Source organism: Pagrus major, chromosome 9 (genome assembly GCF_040436345.1).
Source record: "Pagrus major chromosome 9, Pma_NU_1.0".
Lineage (NCBI taxonomy): Eukaryota > Metazoa > Chordata > Actinopteri > Spariformes > Sparidae > Pagrus > Pagrus major.
This window is the reverse complement of record NC_133223.1, coordinates 21,721,163-21,737,338: the sequence shown is the minus strand read 5'-3', so window position 1 is coordinate 21,737,338 and position 16,176 is coordinate 21,721,163. Positions and strand designations below refer to the sequence as shown.

At 41.6% G+C, this 16,176-nt stretch overlaps 1 protein-coding gene across 1 annotated transcript in view; it reads right to left on the bottom strand.

The window, feature by feature from the left end:
- LOC141001985 (receptor tyrosine-protein kinase erbB-4-like) overlaps positions 1-6,297 on the bottom strand; it is a 182,374-nt gene extending 176,077 nt beyond the window's left edge. Inside the window, exons 1-2 of the mRNA XM_073473150.1 lie at positions 6,225-6,297; positions 5,664-5,815 (exon numbers count right to left, since the gene is read on the bottom strand). Coding sequence (XP_073329251.1) covers positions 5,664-5,815; positions 6,225-6,297 — 225 coding nt within the window. The remainder of the gene's footprint in view (positions 1-5,663; positions 5,816-6,224) is intronic.
- Positions 6,298-16,176: the final 9,879 nt, after the last annotated feature.

Below are 16,176 nucleotides of genomic sequence, written 5' to 3'. Positions count from 1 at the left end.
TCTAGCCAAGCAAATACTACTGGGACCCAAAGTGCAGAGAGGGAGGACACTTCTGCTGCCTACATTTCCTCTCTCTAAGCCACTCTCGCCTTTGCCATAGAAAAATACTGAATTAGAGAGGGCAACACCTCTGACCAGTCTCTCTGGGATGAGTGAAGTTTGGGGGGGAGTGGGCGGATAAGTGACAGCAGAGTGAAAAAGGTCAAGCAAAGTGAAAGTCCTCTGCCAAGTAAAAAGTTGCTCTTCAGACCCAACTGAACAGTTTTCTCATGTTGCTCTTTATAAACTTATAAGGTAAAACCCGAGGACAGCAAAGACAAAGTAGGAAGGGAAAAACTATCAAAATAAAATAAAACCAAAATATATAAATAAATGGATAAAATACAAATTCACCCTGGCCTGACCTAGCTGTTTTGACTTCTAGTTACTGTTATGGTTTGCAGAAAGATGAGGACCTAAATGCAGAAACAAAGGACAGGCGGGTTGTAGAAACAAAAAGCAAGCTGAAGTCCAAAAACATAGGCAGGCCAACACAGCAAGGATTCATGGGCTGGGACTGGGGCACAGACGTGACGAACGCAGACGAACCGACAAAGAGTGAGGAAAAATACTGACTTAAATACACTGGAACTGGAAAAAAAAGATGGGAAAAAGAAAAAGACAGGAAGTGTAAAACAAAACATGACACATGAGGACAGACTTTCAACATAAAACAGGAAATATAACTAATAAAACTGTAGCACTATTAATAATCACCAACAATACTGAATAAGACAGATTGAGTAGATTCGAATGCGTGGAAATGCATGCTTCTCAACTTGTAAAATCAGTGTTATATTTTTGTAACTTAAAGGGGCACTATGTAGTTTTGGAGAAGAAATTCAAACTCAGAATTTTAATATTTACAATATTAATGAGGTAATAATACAAACTCAGAAATATTCATTTTTTCCATGACTGAGTAAACAAGCTGTTCTCAGAGGAAAATAAGGTCCCCAGAACACAGTTTGAAGCGAAAAAGGTGGCAGGGTCCGCCACATATAAATAAAGTAAAACAGTATGAAATCGTGTTGTTTTTTAAGGTCAGTTTGTTTATTCAATCAAGAAAACAAAGAGAGTTTGTATATTTAGCTTGTTTAGTCATAAAAAAATCAGTCAGTGAAGATCTTTCTCTTCTGATTAAAATGTCTTCCCCAAAACTACATAGTGCACCTTTAAGTAACCAGACATTTTAATCTCTTGTCACCCTGTAGTCTCTGTTCCTGCTCACTGGTGCTCGACAGTGGTATCCATCTGGTACGCATCACTATGACAGGCTTTTTTGTTTTTTACAAGCATAGGGTCAAGGGAACACTTCACACAAGTGTCACTGAGGACCACATTAACAGACCACCACTGTCGCCTCCTTTAGAACATAGGCATTATGGCATGAGTGCACTTCATTCCTGCAATAATTACCTCCCTATATATATTTAGGCTGTTTTTTGTTGTGTTTACTATTTTAGTTGTTTGCCTCAGGATATAGTTTGTGGTTGTGTTGTACTAGACTTTATTATATCTAACAGAACTATTTTTTTCTGGATCAATACCTATGACTTAGGGGAAAAAAATAACCGGGAATAAAGCAAGTACATTGCGAGGCATAACACTTTAAAGAGAATAAAAGAAGGAGTTTTGTAATTGCTTAGCTGTAACACAAGATGTTTGCCGCCCAGATCCTCGGCTTCATCTTTGTTTTCTGTACAGTTCTTCTTACACTACTAACACAAGGTCTGCTGGAAATATTAAACGTTATTTGTAAATGATAATTCCATAATTCACTTGCAGCCACAGGGACAGAGGTGGGGAGTCAGTGAAATGGCACTAGGCTGAGAAGCAATCTGATCACCGCATTAATATTGAGGGGAAAATTACATGTTTACTAATGGCTGCAACGGCAAGACAAACAATCTAATCTGACTGTGTGGCTGCGAGTTCCTACTGAGACCGGGAAGAGGGGAGGAGAGGGAAAAATTAATATTTCATAATCACAGATCCCGTTTATGAGTGCACGGGAGAAAGTGACGAGAGGGAAAAGAGAGCGTGTGTTTGCTTTCCTCTGTGTCCCATTCAGAAAAAAAACGTCTCAATATGTTGAGCTGGTCATTTCGATTTCGCAATGTGCTTGCTTTCAATTTGCAAATGTATGTTCTGCTTATAATGTGAGAGAAAGGTTCAAAGGATATATGGATTTAGGAGTGATTTAAACCTTGAGAATGTGTGGGTAGATCCCTGTAAACCCGGGCTCTTGGTTTGAATGTGCATATCAGAGAGTGGGGAGAAAGCCTCAGTGCTAGAATGCAGTTATTAATCACAGTGCGAGCGTTGATTCATCTGTCGTGGAGGCAGTTTGGAAGATGGACTCTATTTACTGCTAAAGCTGTTTGAGGGGCTTTGGGAGGCAGCCATCAATCTCTTGGCTATCTTGAAAAGAAGGAGCCCAATGCACAGGCATCAGTTTCCATCACCTCCCAGAGACAGGTTGTATGGTAAGCTGCTGCACAATAGTTCTTTTTCTTCTTCACTCCTTCCCTCCTTCTCCACCTCAAGGTGAAGTTTTTCCCTCCCCGGGGAACTGTGTTATTAATGTGTTTTATCATAATAATAATAATATCCCCTAAAAATACACACTGCACCCTGCCCTCTTGCTCCCTTGCTGTTTGGCACCCTGTGTTCCTAATTAGCATCTTCAATTAGCCCATGTTAATTGCCAACCATGGAGAGGTGGAGGAACCTGGCAAGTTGGCGCCACAGGGAGCCCTTTTGTAAATGAGTGGTGGCGTAACGTAGAAGCAGGCAGGTAGAGAGGGGATTTCAGTCGAAGGCGTCTTTAACCTCAACCTGCGAAGAATTGCTTTTATGTAATATTAGCTTGTACAGATGAGACCTTGTTAAAAGCAAGCAAAAAAACCCAACAACTTTGAATGTGAATGTAAAGCAAAAACTGGTTCTGTGCAGTTGAACAACAATCACACTTGGTTATTGAACCGCGTCTCCATCTTTCTTCATCTGAGTCAGTGGGGCCTATTACCTCTGCAGGGGTCTAATGGTAGCACATTACCATCCATCGCTCCCTCTTTCTTAATATCATCTTGTTTTTGTTTTGCGTCACAGGGGGTATTGTCAGTTTCTCTCCGCACCATGCAGAACACTTAATGACTCTGTTTTATTTGGCTGCTTTGATCAATCTTGATCTCCATGCAAAGTAAATACACAAGAAGAGGCAGGCTGTTCCATTGCTTTTACCTGATGCAAACAAATCGTTTTGTCATATCAACTTTAAATCATCGCCGCAAGGAGCATGATATGAAAACGCAGCTTGCATTGTTGGTGGGCTGCCTCCTCTGCAAAGCCTCTGTAGCCCAGTTCACTCAACAGCAATACCGGCCCATTAATGCAGTCAGCACTTTGGAATAACACCAGGGGAGCTCCCCAGCCCCCCAGATAGATTGGAATCAATTGGAGTCGGATGGCGTTAGCAGTGCGGAGCACATTCTGAATGGTCTGGGGTGATGTTCTTGAGAAGTGGAGGGCCAACAAAGGTCAACAGTAACAGCTGATTTCACAAAAAAACAGCCTTTTTTCTCTTCAAATTTCACTACAGTAACTTCTCTTGCCTCCGTCTGACCTCTCGCTCATTACCACATTATTACTGCTCTGGACCCTGAGGGGCTGGCGGCTGTCATCACCTGACACGTTTGCGTGTGTATGTATGTGTCCATGAAACCAGAATGGAAGTGAGCAGCTCCCTCACCCAAACAACTTATACTCAGCATCAGAGCCTCCTCTCACTCATTTACTACAGTCATCGTCAACACATTCGTCCTAACTAAGCTTCCCACCTGGTCGGCAAAATATTGATTTCAGAAAATGCGCGCATCTAGCGTTACTCACAGTAGTAGAGGCCCGGTCCACCCTGGGAGTGATCATCAATTAGCTTGCCAGCCTCAGGCAATAAACCGAAAAGTGCATAATTCATGCCAAATCGAATTATACCCCCGACTCCAACCTCTCTTGGCCTTCTCAATGGACTTCAATGAAAAAGAGTGATTCCTGCATACATTTTTTCCACCTCTGCATTCATTTATTATGAAAGGTTGACCCTTCGGTCATAAAGACCTTTCCAGAGAATGTCTTGGTCTCATTTTGGGGGGGATTTGATTCCCTGCACCATTAAAAAAGCAAGCAATGTGCATGTTAGCTTCAACTCTATTCAGTGGACCCACCATCAAATTATTACATTCAACTGTTGCCAATAGAAAGAGCTAGAAATGCTGTTTGCTTGTACCTCTCTCAGACAGCCTGAATCAGTTGCTCATATTTTCGGTTTAGAAATAAGGGGATTTTAAAAATTGCTCATTAATATCTGAACATTTTATGAAAGGTAGGAATTGACGTCCAATGCCACTGCACTTTTGTCTTCTCCGCCTGTGATTCATGTTTCATCAAAAGGGGGATTAACCAGATCATGCTATTTGGATTCTGATTATTCTTTGCTTCAGACAGCAATGGTATGAGCATTCAATCAGTTAGACACTCTGTTAGACGAGAGGAAGTCTGATTACCCCTGATAGGGAAAAAAACTTTCCTCGCTGCTTATCAATGGCTGTGCTGATTGGTTGAAGAGGATCTGAGCAGAGGACATTCAAGGTCAAATGAGAAGACAGCGATGACAAAGTTCACAGTCTGAAGTTTTTACTCAGACTATTGAGACAATTACTTTTATGAACGAGGAGAGATCTGGATGTTTGGATGTTTATTCTCATTTACTTAAAAATGAAGACATTGTAGGAATTACTTTTATTACCATATTCGTTTATTAAAAAAAAAAAATGTTACACCTGAAATGTTTGTTTACCTGCTAGTCAGGCGTACGTAAAAGGGACAGCAACGTTCAAACATTTCCAACACTTGAGGAAGATGTTGATGAAGGTTCTTAGTCATCAAGGTCATGGTAATTCTAAGTGCTGTATCGCAGGAAACTGGACTTGTCCATGCCTATGTTACAGCAATTAGAAACACTTGAGGACGATGTGTTTTAATCAAAATGGTAATGGTTCACCCTGAGTAGAATAACTGACAAGGCAGTGATTTGTTTGTACCGTTTTGTAATTGAAAAACTAACCGAATCTAAATGCAGTAAATTGCATTTTCAGCTATCAGGAGGTGCAATGATGGCATGTCAGGGTGTCAAATAATGTCAATATAATTGGGATTAATTGATTATTTGTTCATTGCCTTTAATAGTTATACACATACATGTATGTTCTGGCTGCTTGATGCCAAACTAGCCAGAAGAGATAACTGCATGTGTGTAAACCGAGACTGCCGCTGGATGTAGCCCCATCCAGACCAACCAAATGTTGTTTACCTGACAACTGACATGTAACATCAGCTTTTTAAGTAATGCACACCCAATCACCTCATTTTGGGCACCAAACAGGAAGCAAAAATGAACTTATTTTCCACATGGTTAGCAAATGTGAAACTTTTAATTACCATTGGTTTCTGCACCTACCAGCCACTTGCATATTTTACCAGTATTTGCCTGAGGGTTTGTGCTAATTATATGCCCCGTTACTAAAATTCACAATCTTTATACTGTATAAGTTTTTAGTCCTTACTCTGAGGAAGGTGAGGTCCCGACTGCGGTCAATGCTTGTGATCTCAAGGTTGCCCATGACGACTTCGCAGTTCTCGTAGTACTTCCTCAGGGTCCGGTACTGCTGCTCCAGGTCCGACAGCGTGCTCAGCTTGTTCTCTGTGCCAGCACATACTAGAGAAATGATCAACAGAGGGATATGCATGTGTTAATACAGTTATTTTAGATAAAGCCGGACTGGGTTAAAGGTCCAGTTTGTAACATAGTTTATTGACCTACCAACCCAAAGCATCAGTATTTGACGAGTTGGGAATGAGACTCAACAATCAACTATCTTACAAACTGGACCTTTTAGAAATCATTCAGACAGACAGGGTCCCACTTTGTTTTCCAACAGATTTGACTGAGTAAACAGCTTGAACTTTGACCATAAATGTTGCAGTACTGGTCACCTTGATAAGATTCAAAGGTACTCTTTACCAACAAGAATAGTACGTGCATTCCAAGTGTTGCTTTATTGTACAAATTAGAAGAAGGCAATTGCATTATGGAAACAGAGATTTAATTCACAATATGTGTGTACCAGACTTGTGGCACACCAACATATGACATCCATGGACACTGAGCTGCAGCACCTGCTCAGTTGGCCTGGTCATGTAAGACTAGGAAGTCACTGGACCCCACTGCACCCCAAGCCCGCCTCACATCACCCCTCGGGGGCACACGTATCACATGAAAGCTCTTTAGCTGCTAGCTGGGCTGCTCACTTGACAAGTAATTAGACAGACCGATTCCACCCATCCCACACCTTGCCCCCCTCGAATGACGACACTAGCCATCTGCCCAATCAGCTGTTGCAGTGCTCAGTCTGGCGTGAAGCTCACACACAGATACAAAGACACAGCACAAGAAAAAAAGCACATAATCCCAAAGTCTTAGTTTTTGCGTACAAACCAAAACAATAGCCAGCAACCCCTGGACCTTTTTCACTTGTTTCTCATTGAGATTTTGTGGAAGGCTTCATTGATTTTCAGCAACCTCTTTTTGACTTAAACCGCAAGCCACCTTCTCCGCTTTACATGCCCTCGCTGTTTTTGTTCAGGCTTATTTTGTAAAGCCGCTGAATTGCTGCCAACTCATAGACACACTGACATTTGTTCTTTTGAATCATTATAATTTAGTTTCATTTGTATTGCCACGGCGGTGTGGTTTCTCCCGCCTGCACCCTCTTGATGACAGAGGCGCCATCAGTGCGACAGAGGGGTGGCAGGTCCTTCCCTGGGTCTTGTCACACTGTCACCCATGAGCTGTTACCTCTCTCTCCGAACACCTCTACCCTGAGAGATCTTTACTGACGCTTTGCATTTTAATCCAAGATCCCTTACACACCCTATGCTGTGCTCTCCATTCAATATACCTTGAATGTTTGCAATCTACCCTCTTGGCTAGCAATAAACTAGGCCAAACTAATTTACCCTTTTTCTTCCACACAGGCAAAATCTTTCAATTCTATTTCCTATTTACTCCCAACCGTTACACCACAGATACATACGGGAGACGGAGGAATTCAGCCTCAGGGTAAAACGAGCTGTGAAGACAAATGGGATTGTGTTTAAACACTTCCACATCTAAGCAGATATTAGATAAGTGTTACTACTCCGATGTGGCCGCACGAGCCAGCAGTGATTAGCTAGGTTGCACATAGCATAACGTGCTGCTCAGGAATGATATATGGCAGACCTGGGTGTTTTCAATAACAGTTAGCGTGGGCTTGAGGGGAACGAGGTGGAGGGTAGGGGGGGTCATAAAGTGAGGATAGGTGTAATAAACTGTTATTGCACCCTTGGGGCAGGGCGCCGAGATCAGAGGAAAGGGACATTGTGGCATGTGATGTGTGGTGAAATTTACTTTTTTTTAAACCCACTTGCTTCCTCCAGCATGCCTTCAATGAGCCAGCTAACTTTTGAAACCTCACCGGACGTATGTGAAATCTACACATTTTTTTATTTTTTCACATGCGATTTCTAATGAAACACTATGAAATCCTATAGCGCTGCGTGAGCCTGCGATGGGGCTGACTGCCAAGTGAACCACAACAAAACCATCTGTGCTGTGTGGAGGGTATATAGAGGAGGTGTGAACTGTTGCAGGTTTACTGCAAAGCCTGGCGATTCCGGCTGGTGATATGTCTGCATGTGTGTGCACGTATGTGTGGGCAGGCTGTAAATAATAGACCTCAGGATGTATTTCCCCCCTCTCACTGCATGATCGAATCCATTCGTCTCCATGCTCAATATGTTACATCTCAGCTCGGCTATCACCGTGAAGGTTGTATAAAGCACAGTCTCTGTCCTTTATATTGGTGTTGCCTGCCTACCCAGGACGGCATGCTCTAAGACACCGAGTCTTCATCGACTGTTTAACATACTGCCTATGATGCAGGAATAGACTGCGAAAACAGATGAATCTTCATATTGTTTTAAAACTTACGACTGTTCTATAAAAGAGAATCCATCTTATCTGTTTGATGGATTTCACTCCCCGGCACACTTAAAGTAGAGAATCCCAATGAGATTCAGTCTCTCTGCTCCATATATATCGTATCTTTGCCCCTGTGAAAAAATTGATTTAAATTGTTTGCGGGGAATTTCTCCTCAGAAGTGATGGATTAGGGCAATGAATCATAATAATTCAGGATTTTCCAATACATGTAATTAATGAAAAGATTATGAGCTATTGAGGAAAAATGCATGTCTGCACGGCTCAATTGCTGTGGTCTAGAGAGGAATTAACAGATTTTTCTCTACAGGGTTTAGACATGGACAACATGCTTGTGAGCAGCCTCACTCATCATCTCATCACCAGCTCAACAGTTTTTAATGTTGGCATACTATACTATGGCAAAGCTGCACAAAGAATAGGATCCCAAGCAAAAATGCAGGTAGGGCTTAGCCTACCTTTCTGCTCTCCACAGACTGTAGGGATTAGCCTGGTAGCGTAGTTCAACAAACACCATCAGACCCCGGAAGCTAAACATGAGCATATCTCCAGTTATGACCTGGCTAATCTGCTTGGCCCTGATGGCATCACAACAGTACGTGCTAACCAAGCAATCAATTGAGTTGAGGAGAGATTACCTTTTACCTTCTATGACACGCAGGTTTTATGTTACAAAGTTGCTTTGCATATTCGTTTTGCTTATTTCCTCGAAACAGCTTATTTTGTCATTATGTTAGCCTGGTTGCACTTCTGCCTGTAATTTACATTAGATGTTACCGACGATACCTGCAGCTGCACAGACCTATATCATTTTTGCTATGGATCTGTACAGATATTCATATATTTCACACTGGACTGGAAAAAAAAACCCACTAACACCTGTGACAGTGCTCTAACATCTGTTTTTTTCTCTTAACAAGCAAAAAAAAAGAAATTACTCTAGGCTATACAATTAACAAATACTGCTGTCCAAATCAAGTATTCAAGTTGTCATGCCCAGATAGATAGATAGATAGATAGATGGATATGCTGTTCCTTTAAGTTAGAAGTCTTCCTGTATGACAGTGGAGAGCCATACTTTCCCCATTTCCTCTGAGAATATATAAAGAGATTCACTCTCTCCTCTCCATCCATCTATCTTTCTCTCACAAATCAGTCGCAAACTTTCTGATGGACAGATGGGTTCATAGCTTGTTTTAAATGGCTTCCATGCAGCCCCCATGTGCCTCCCACAGACAACCACGAGACGAGACCAGTGTGCATCCATCACTGTCTGCAGCACAATCACAGTGTCACAGTGGGCTATAGAGGGAATGCAAACAGTGAGTTCTTTGCATAAAAACAAATAGCTCTTTATATGTTTTGCAAAGAGACTGAAATGCCCCTGAGCCGCATCAATTTTAATTTCATAAATATCCTCATCAAGATTACACCGGCGCTGCACTGCTGTGGTTTCTGCTCCTTGGCCAATTCATTTCATAGGTGGTGCACACAACTACTTCATCAATAGTGCCTTGTGCGATTATTGAATGCCTATAAAGCTGGCGAGTCTCTGAGGTTTATAGGCTCCTGCCAGGGAAGCCAGCGAAAGGTCATCCCAATAGCCAGTAACTGACTGAATTAAATAAAGTTGCAAATGTCACTTCCATAAGTAAACACTGTCGATAGCTGAGCTCACCTAACGTGCCTTGAATAAACAGGAGGACCTTGTAGAAGATGCACTTAAACATTGCCTCGCACAGGACGAAAATACTGCATTTTCTGTCAGGCACACTGAATATAAAAAGAGCCACATCTGAGTTCAGAGCTGTCCTTTGTCCCCTAATGTCCCCCAGATGAGCTTTGCTGGCTAAGTATGAGTTACAAGCCACTGCTTTTGATGGCAATCATTGCACAGATTATTGTCCATCTGCTGAGCGGCTTAATAAGCATCAGAAACAATAACTACATGAGTGTTCGTGATGACAGCACAGTCCAGTAACGCTAACCTCTCGCTGCCCTCTGAGCTCTGGTCACCTACCAACAATGCTGTCGCTGTCTCCATATGGTCGACCATAAATTAGCATTCATTCTGGTGAGCACAGCCCCAACACCTGCAGCCTGCAGCCGAACCTGACTACACTGCATGTATCTGATGTATTACAAATTTACTCATAAGTGCTCCATGGGTATGAGTAGTGCATTTAGTGTAATGGCTGCAAATAGAGCTGGTATAGAGTGAGACTAAATATCCATCTTACAATTGTCAGGTAGCCATAAACACAACTCTGAATGAGTGCTTATGTTGTGCTATGCCTGCTTAATGTGTAAATAGAATCTTTTTGCTAACAGGCTAGCCAACATAATAAGGTGTGTGTTTGTTTGTGTGTTTTGGAGGTCCTCTGCCCCAAAAGGAAAACGCAAGAAACCTAAATAAACTTAGTTAACAATATCAGGTTTGTAATATGAACACAGTTTTTCCTTCTGTCATTCACATTTCCTACACAGCTGAGGACAAAGTGACACCAGAGATTCCCAATTCAACTGTGAGAACACACTACCAACCCATGTAAAACATACAGTAGTGATTCTAGAGACTGTTGGGGCAAAAACTTCCCTCCAACCACCCTCCATCACCATTATGTTATAAATGATCTAAACTAAAACTAAAAATGTAAAAGATCCAAACCTTTTTTTAATTTTTAATGTACACATTAGTCGAATTTTTCAAATATAAATGTCAAAAATGTAAATAAATAACTAATAATAACAACTAATTTCAGCTTCGTCAATGTAAATAACCCACATCACAAGGCCATTGATCATCAACACATTAAGCATTGCGGTGCGCAGTATAGTGCCTTGATGGGAGCTTAAAGGGGGTTTATACAGCAAAATGTGGCAATATGAGAGGCCATCGGGGGCCCCTTTCCCCAAATTTCTTTGGGGGGCGCCGAATATTACCTGGTTTGCTTCCCCTGATGTTGCACCTCTGAAAATATATGCACAGTTACCCTGTGGGAAGTGTGTCAACCTTCCATTACACCATTATTGAACTGAATTGCAATAAATAACTTATTCACCTCTCATTTATTCGTATGCTTTCTGATGTATCAGGTGTGACATAGTGCTCAGTGATACCGTAGCTTTAAATGAAAAAGCCTCGTCTTCTAGCGAAACAGAAGGAGTGTGTTTGTTTATGGTTATAAAAGCAGAATAATGTGTGATAAAAGTGTAACATATATGCATTTTTTAAAAATATTTCATAGGAAGTTTGAAGAAAATGTCTCAGAATGCTGTGGCCGAACTGAAGCTGGAACTTCATTTACTTCTTTATTTGAACACATTTTTTGACTCAGTGCTCCAGTGAGTCACATTTTTGTCAGGAAACCCTGAGCACTGGGCAGTCCATTGCCTAAAAGGTATGGAGGCTGCGCCCCATCCATTTATTCTCTCTCTCAACCCTGCTCTCTGTAGGATTTGGTCTCCAGACAAGAAAAATCCCTCCGAGTCTCAGGGGAGTGATTGGCTGACACTGACACATACCTCATTACCCCAAATCCTCGAGCTGCTTCTTCTTGACTGAATGCGCTGCTGACAGTAGGTCTAGACACCGACCAGTATAAATGTGTGTGAGCATGTGTGTCTAAATGTTCACGCATGACCCTCAGTTTCTGCTTACCTCCGTAGAACACAAGTGGAAATTACTTTGCAGAAAACAATCCAGTATGAACTATTCCAGTATAACCATAACTATAACCAGTTCAAATTAAATATTTGCAAATATTTCTTAAATTTGTCTTTTTTGGATGCATATTCATACTTCTATGACGTGTGAGAAACTTAGTGAGACAAGCTGAGATTGTCTGTATCTACAGAAATTTAAACCAATCAGCCAACCAACCAATCTGTTTGATTCTTCTTCCTTTTCATTGTTTAAAATTGTTTTGTACGTTGCCATTGCAACGCGTTAGGTAGAATTATAGAACATACAGCTTGGCGGCGATGATTGATGGAGCTGTTTTCTAAGCAATGATTTTGTGATGTTTAAACAGGGAAGATTATAGGGAACTAAGAAGCTTAGAAGGAGCACAGTTAGGAAAAGAAGCAAAGACCATGATAACTATGGTAATCAGTGTTTCGTCAGAGTTTGATTGGATGCTTTTCTTACACAGGAAACAAATAGATAGTCTCGTGACTTGTTGATACGATGCAGTGTGACACAACTAGGCAGTGACTACATTCACATGACTGATTATCAAGCACAATTAGCTCCTGTGATCAGTGGTGACTGTGGGCAGATGTACTCATGGTAACACAAGTAGGGGCAGTCACTAATATTCAGGTACACTCTGGGATTAAAGGGGCACTATGTCGTTTTGAAGAAGAAATTCAAACTCAGACTTTAGACAATATTAATGAGGTAATAACACAAAACTCAAATATTCATCTTTTCCATAACTGAATAAACAAGCTGTTCTCAGAGGAAAATAAGGTCCCCAGAACACTGTTTCTGAAACCAGAAAGGTGGCAGGGTCCGCCACATATAAACAAAGTAAAACAGTATGAAATTGTGTTGTCCTTTAAGGTCAGTTTGTTTATTCAGTTGATTCAGTCATGAAAACAAAGAGAGTTGGTTTATTTAATTTGTTTAAGCATAAAAAAAAATCAGTCAATGAAGATCTCTCTCTTCTGATTAAAACTACATAGTGCTCCTTTAACTGGTAGAGAGCTTCTGTTCTGCAGTGAAGCAAACTTGATGCCCATTTTCTGTACTTTATCAATGCCAACAGTATTCAAATGGCTGGCTAAAGATACAAAGACGTACATAAAACCTCAACATTATTTTGTGGAGCGTGTCTAACAGATCTCAGTTCCCCTTTATTTTTCTCCCACTGTGTAATTTTGAAAAGACCTAAATGAAGACAGCAGAAGAAGGGATTTCACTGTCGGGCTGAGTTGATTGGAAGAGTAAGGGCAGAGTGTTTCAAATATATGCGTATTAAGCATTTTTTCTCAACTCAATAGGACAATTGTCCCTGAGCACGAGTGCATGACCACCAGCTGCTGATACCCCACCATAATGCCAATTAAGCGTCAACCATTGGAGGGCAAAATGAACTGGGTTAAGTCAGATGCTGACAATAAGATAGACAATTTATGATGCATTTCAAAGATAAATCGCACCAAAAGCACCTTGATCGTTTTCTCCAGAGCCCTCAATACTGAGGAAGATTATTTTTAGGTGATAGAATCAGCTGCTGCTCCAGCGAACACTGAATTCTGGACAGTACTTTAAGGTTTATGTGGTTTCGGAGCTTTGTTTTAGTGTGAGGTGGATGATCATTGAATCTGTTTAACCTGCTCTACAATGGGCCGGATCTTTCCTCTAAAAAAGCATGTGCGTGACACGTTCGGCTTGTTGAGCGGAGAGGAACTGTTGACCCTCTTGTCAGGCAGCTGTATTCTCTCTCTCCTCCTGAAATTTTACTGCAACAATATTTTGATTTAACCGTGCCAGGAAAGGGTCCCTGATTAAGTCTGAGATGCCAGCTGGTTCTCTCACTTAGACTTCTCGAGCTCGAGAGCTCTTAGAGCTCAGCCAACTACAGCGAGGAGCTCACAGCTGACTTTGATGGTGCTGCTGACAGTGTGAACACAGGAAGATAAATGGTAGAACTGGGTTATTAGGACATTATGCTTTGGGTTGTCTTTACTGAAAACATGTTTGGATATCATTTCCCATAATGATTAAGTTTGTGTTAAATACTGAACCTGTTTTAGACGTGAGCTCAATTGTGTGTTTGTGTGCGCAGGCAAACAGTAAATGCATGCGTGTGTAAAAGGCTGTATGTGTGATTACTGTGTTTCGTGGCAAAACACCTGACTTTTCCTTGAGCTCTGGGCAGAGGCATTCCAAATATTTTCTTTTTGCTTTCCCACGGAGACGATGCCTTTGCTCCTGCCGTCTCAGAAGCTTCCTGCTAACACAGGATGGGTGAAATTTATGCTCTTTATATGCTAATAGTGGAAACAGTAAACCCCTGAGGTGGTTCATATCCCGATAGTCTGCTAAAGAGAGAAGGGAGATAGGCTGAGCAATGGGGTCAAAGGAACAGCTCACATCCGAAATTGGTGGGCATGTGTGCGTATTTTCATATGTGTGTGTGACAGTGTCGGATGTGTGTGAAAGGGAGAGAGAGTACTCGGGTGTGTGTGCGTCGCTGTCGGTGGCCTTGAGCTATTCTGTTTCTGGCAACATGCTGACGAACCATGCTGGACCTCAGGGGGTGATCAGTAAAACACACACACACACAAACACACACACGCACACACTATGATGCCATTAGAGATAAAATTTGGTTTATTGTGATTTAGGCTCACACAGGCACCCACATAAATCATGGGACAGCATGCCTTATATCTGCAGACAGCTGAGAATGATGAATGAAAGAAAGTAACCTTTAACGAACAGTACGACTACATACACGGACACGCACACACTAAACATAAAATCTGAAATTACGTCCGTCAAGGAGGTTATGTTTTCACCTGTATCCGTTAGTTTGTTGGTTGGTATGTCAGGATTACACAAAAACCACTGAACGGAACAAAAATTGGATGGAGGATTGGTCTCAGTCCAGAATATACCCCACTAACTTAAGGTGTGGAATCCAGACAAAGGGAGGGATCCAGGAATTTGTTCTCACATTCTTTGATATTGTGAGATATCAGGGTATTTTTGTTGACATTTTCGTTATATTCGGGAATAATGCATGGACACTGATGATAAGATCTGGCCTATTTAGGTGGCTGGTATCTATGATTGAGTACAAAAGGGGACTGTTGGGCCTTGGTGGAGGTATGAGCTATACTGAGTGCCATTCTAGTTATTTTGGATTATTTTTTTTTAATAAGGCAATATGACTTCATACAGAAAAAAAAATCCAGCATATGATCGGTGGCTTCTTAACAGAAACTATAAGGGAATTGACACCATACAGATTAACTGATGATAGAATATTACAAAGACAATCTTTAACATCTGATTTCACATTTGTCTCCTCTCATTTCCTGTCAGGTTTGACCCCCATTTCTCCATCTCTCCTCATCTCTCCTTTGATCCTTTTCATTTTACAATTTTGTGCACAACTTCCTTTATATTCTCAACCATTCCCACTGTGGTATAAATCACAATCAGTTCAGTGGGTCAGATACTTACCACGGGTAAGACTCCTCATAATATAACACATTAGGTATTCTGTGTCTGCCCTCTTTGGGAGCTATTTGTCTTCATAACGCATCAAAAAGTGACTGAAGGAGGGGCTGGTAGGTATTCACTGGGTAAAAACGTTGATATGATTTTTAAACATAAGTTACTGTACCCAAGGAAAGTCAACTCAGCTACAAGCACTTTCCGAAACAATACCATACTTAGCATTCATGCACATGCTCGCATTTTCTCATTCGTGGGCTATATCTTCTATTGCTGGACACTGAGCAGCTCCACTGGGGCGGTTGTGTATAAAGCACACTGCTGCCTGAAAGGCTCCTCAAGGGTAGTTGTTGAAGAGTGGGAGAGTGTAGCTCATATACTTTCCTCACAAGCCTTCTTCCAGCGGGTCTGAGGATAGGAACAACTGACCTTCCCCCCCGCTTCTCTTGCCTCTGGGCTTCCACCACGTTCTCTTAACCCCTTTCCATCCCTTTCGCTTTTTCCATCTGTCCTTCTCAATTTAGGCACAGGTGTTGGAATCCATTTTAGCTTCCATTCTTGGAGTGAGTAAAATCCTTTCTGATAGTTTTTCTTTTTTACACCGCATCTGGGACGACACTCTATCAATTAATCCAGCAGGCCAGTCAAATTGTTGCCTCACATCCTTCATGCCTCCAGCACATACCAGTTTCCAGCCCCCATGTGTGGTCCTACCCCATGAATCTTAATCTTGTACCCAAACAGTTGCCATCAATTATCCTGGCTGCTACAGCTAACTCTTCCCCTGCCTCCCATTTTTCCCCATTAAAAAAAGCCTTTTTTCCTCCTCGCAGCGATGGAA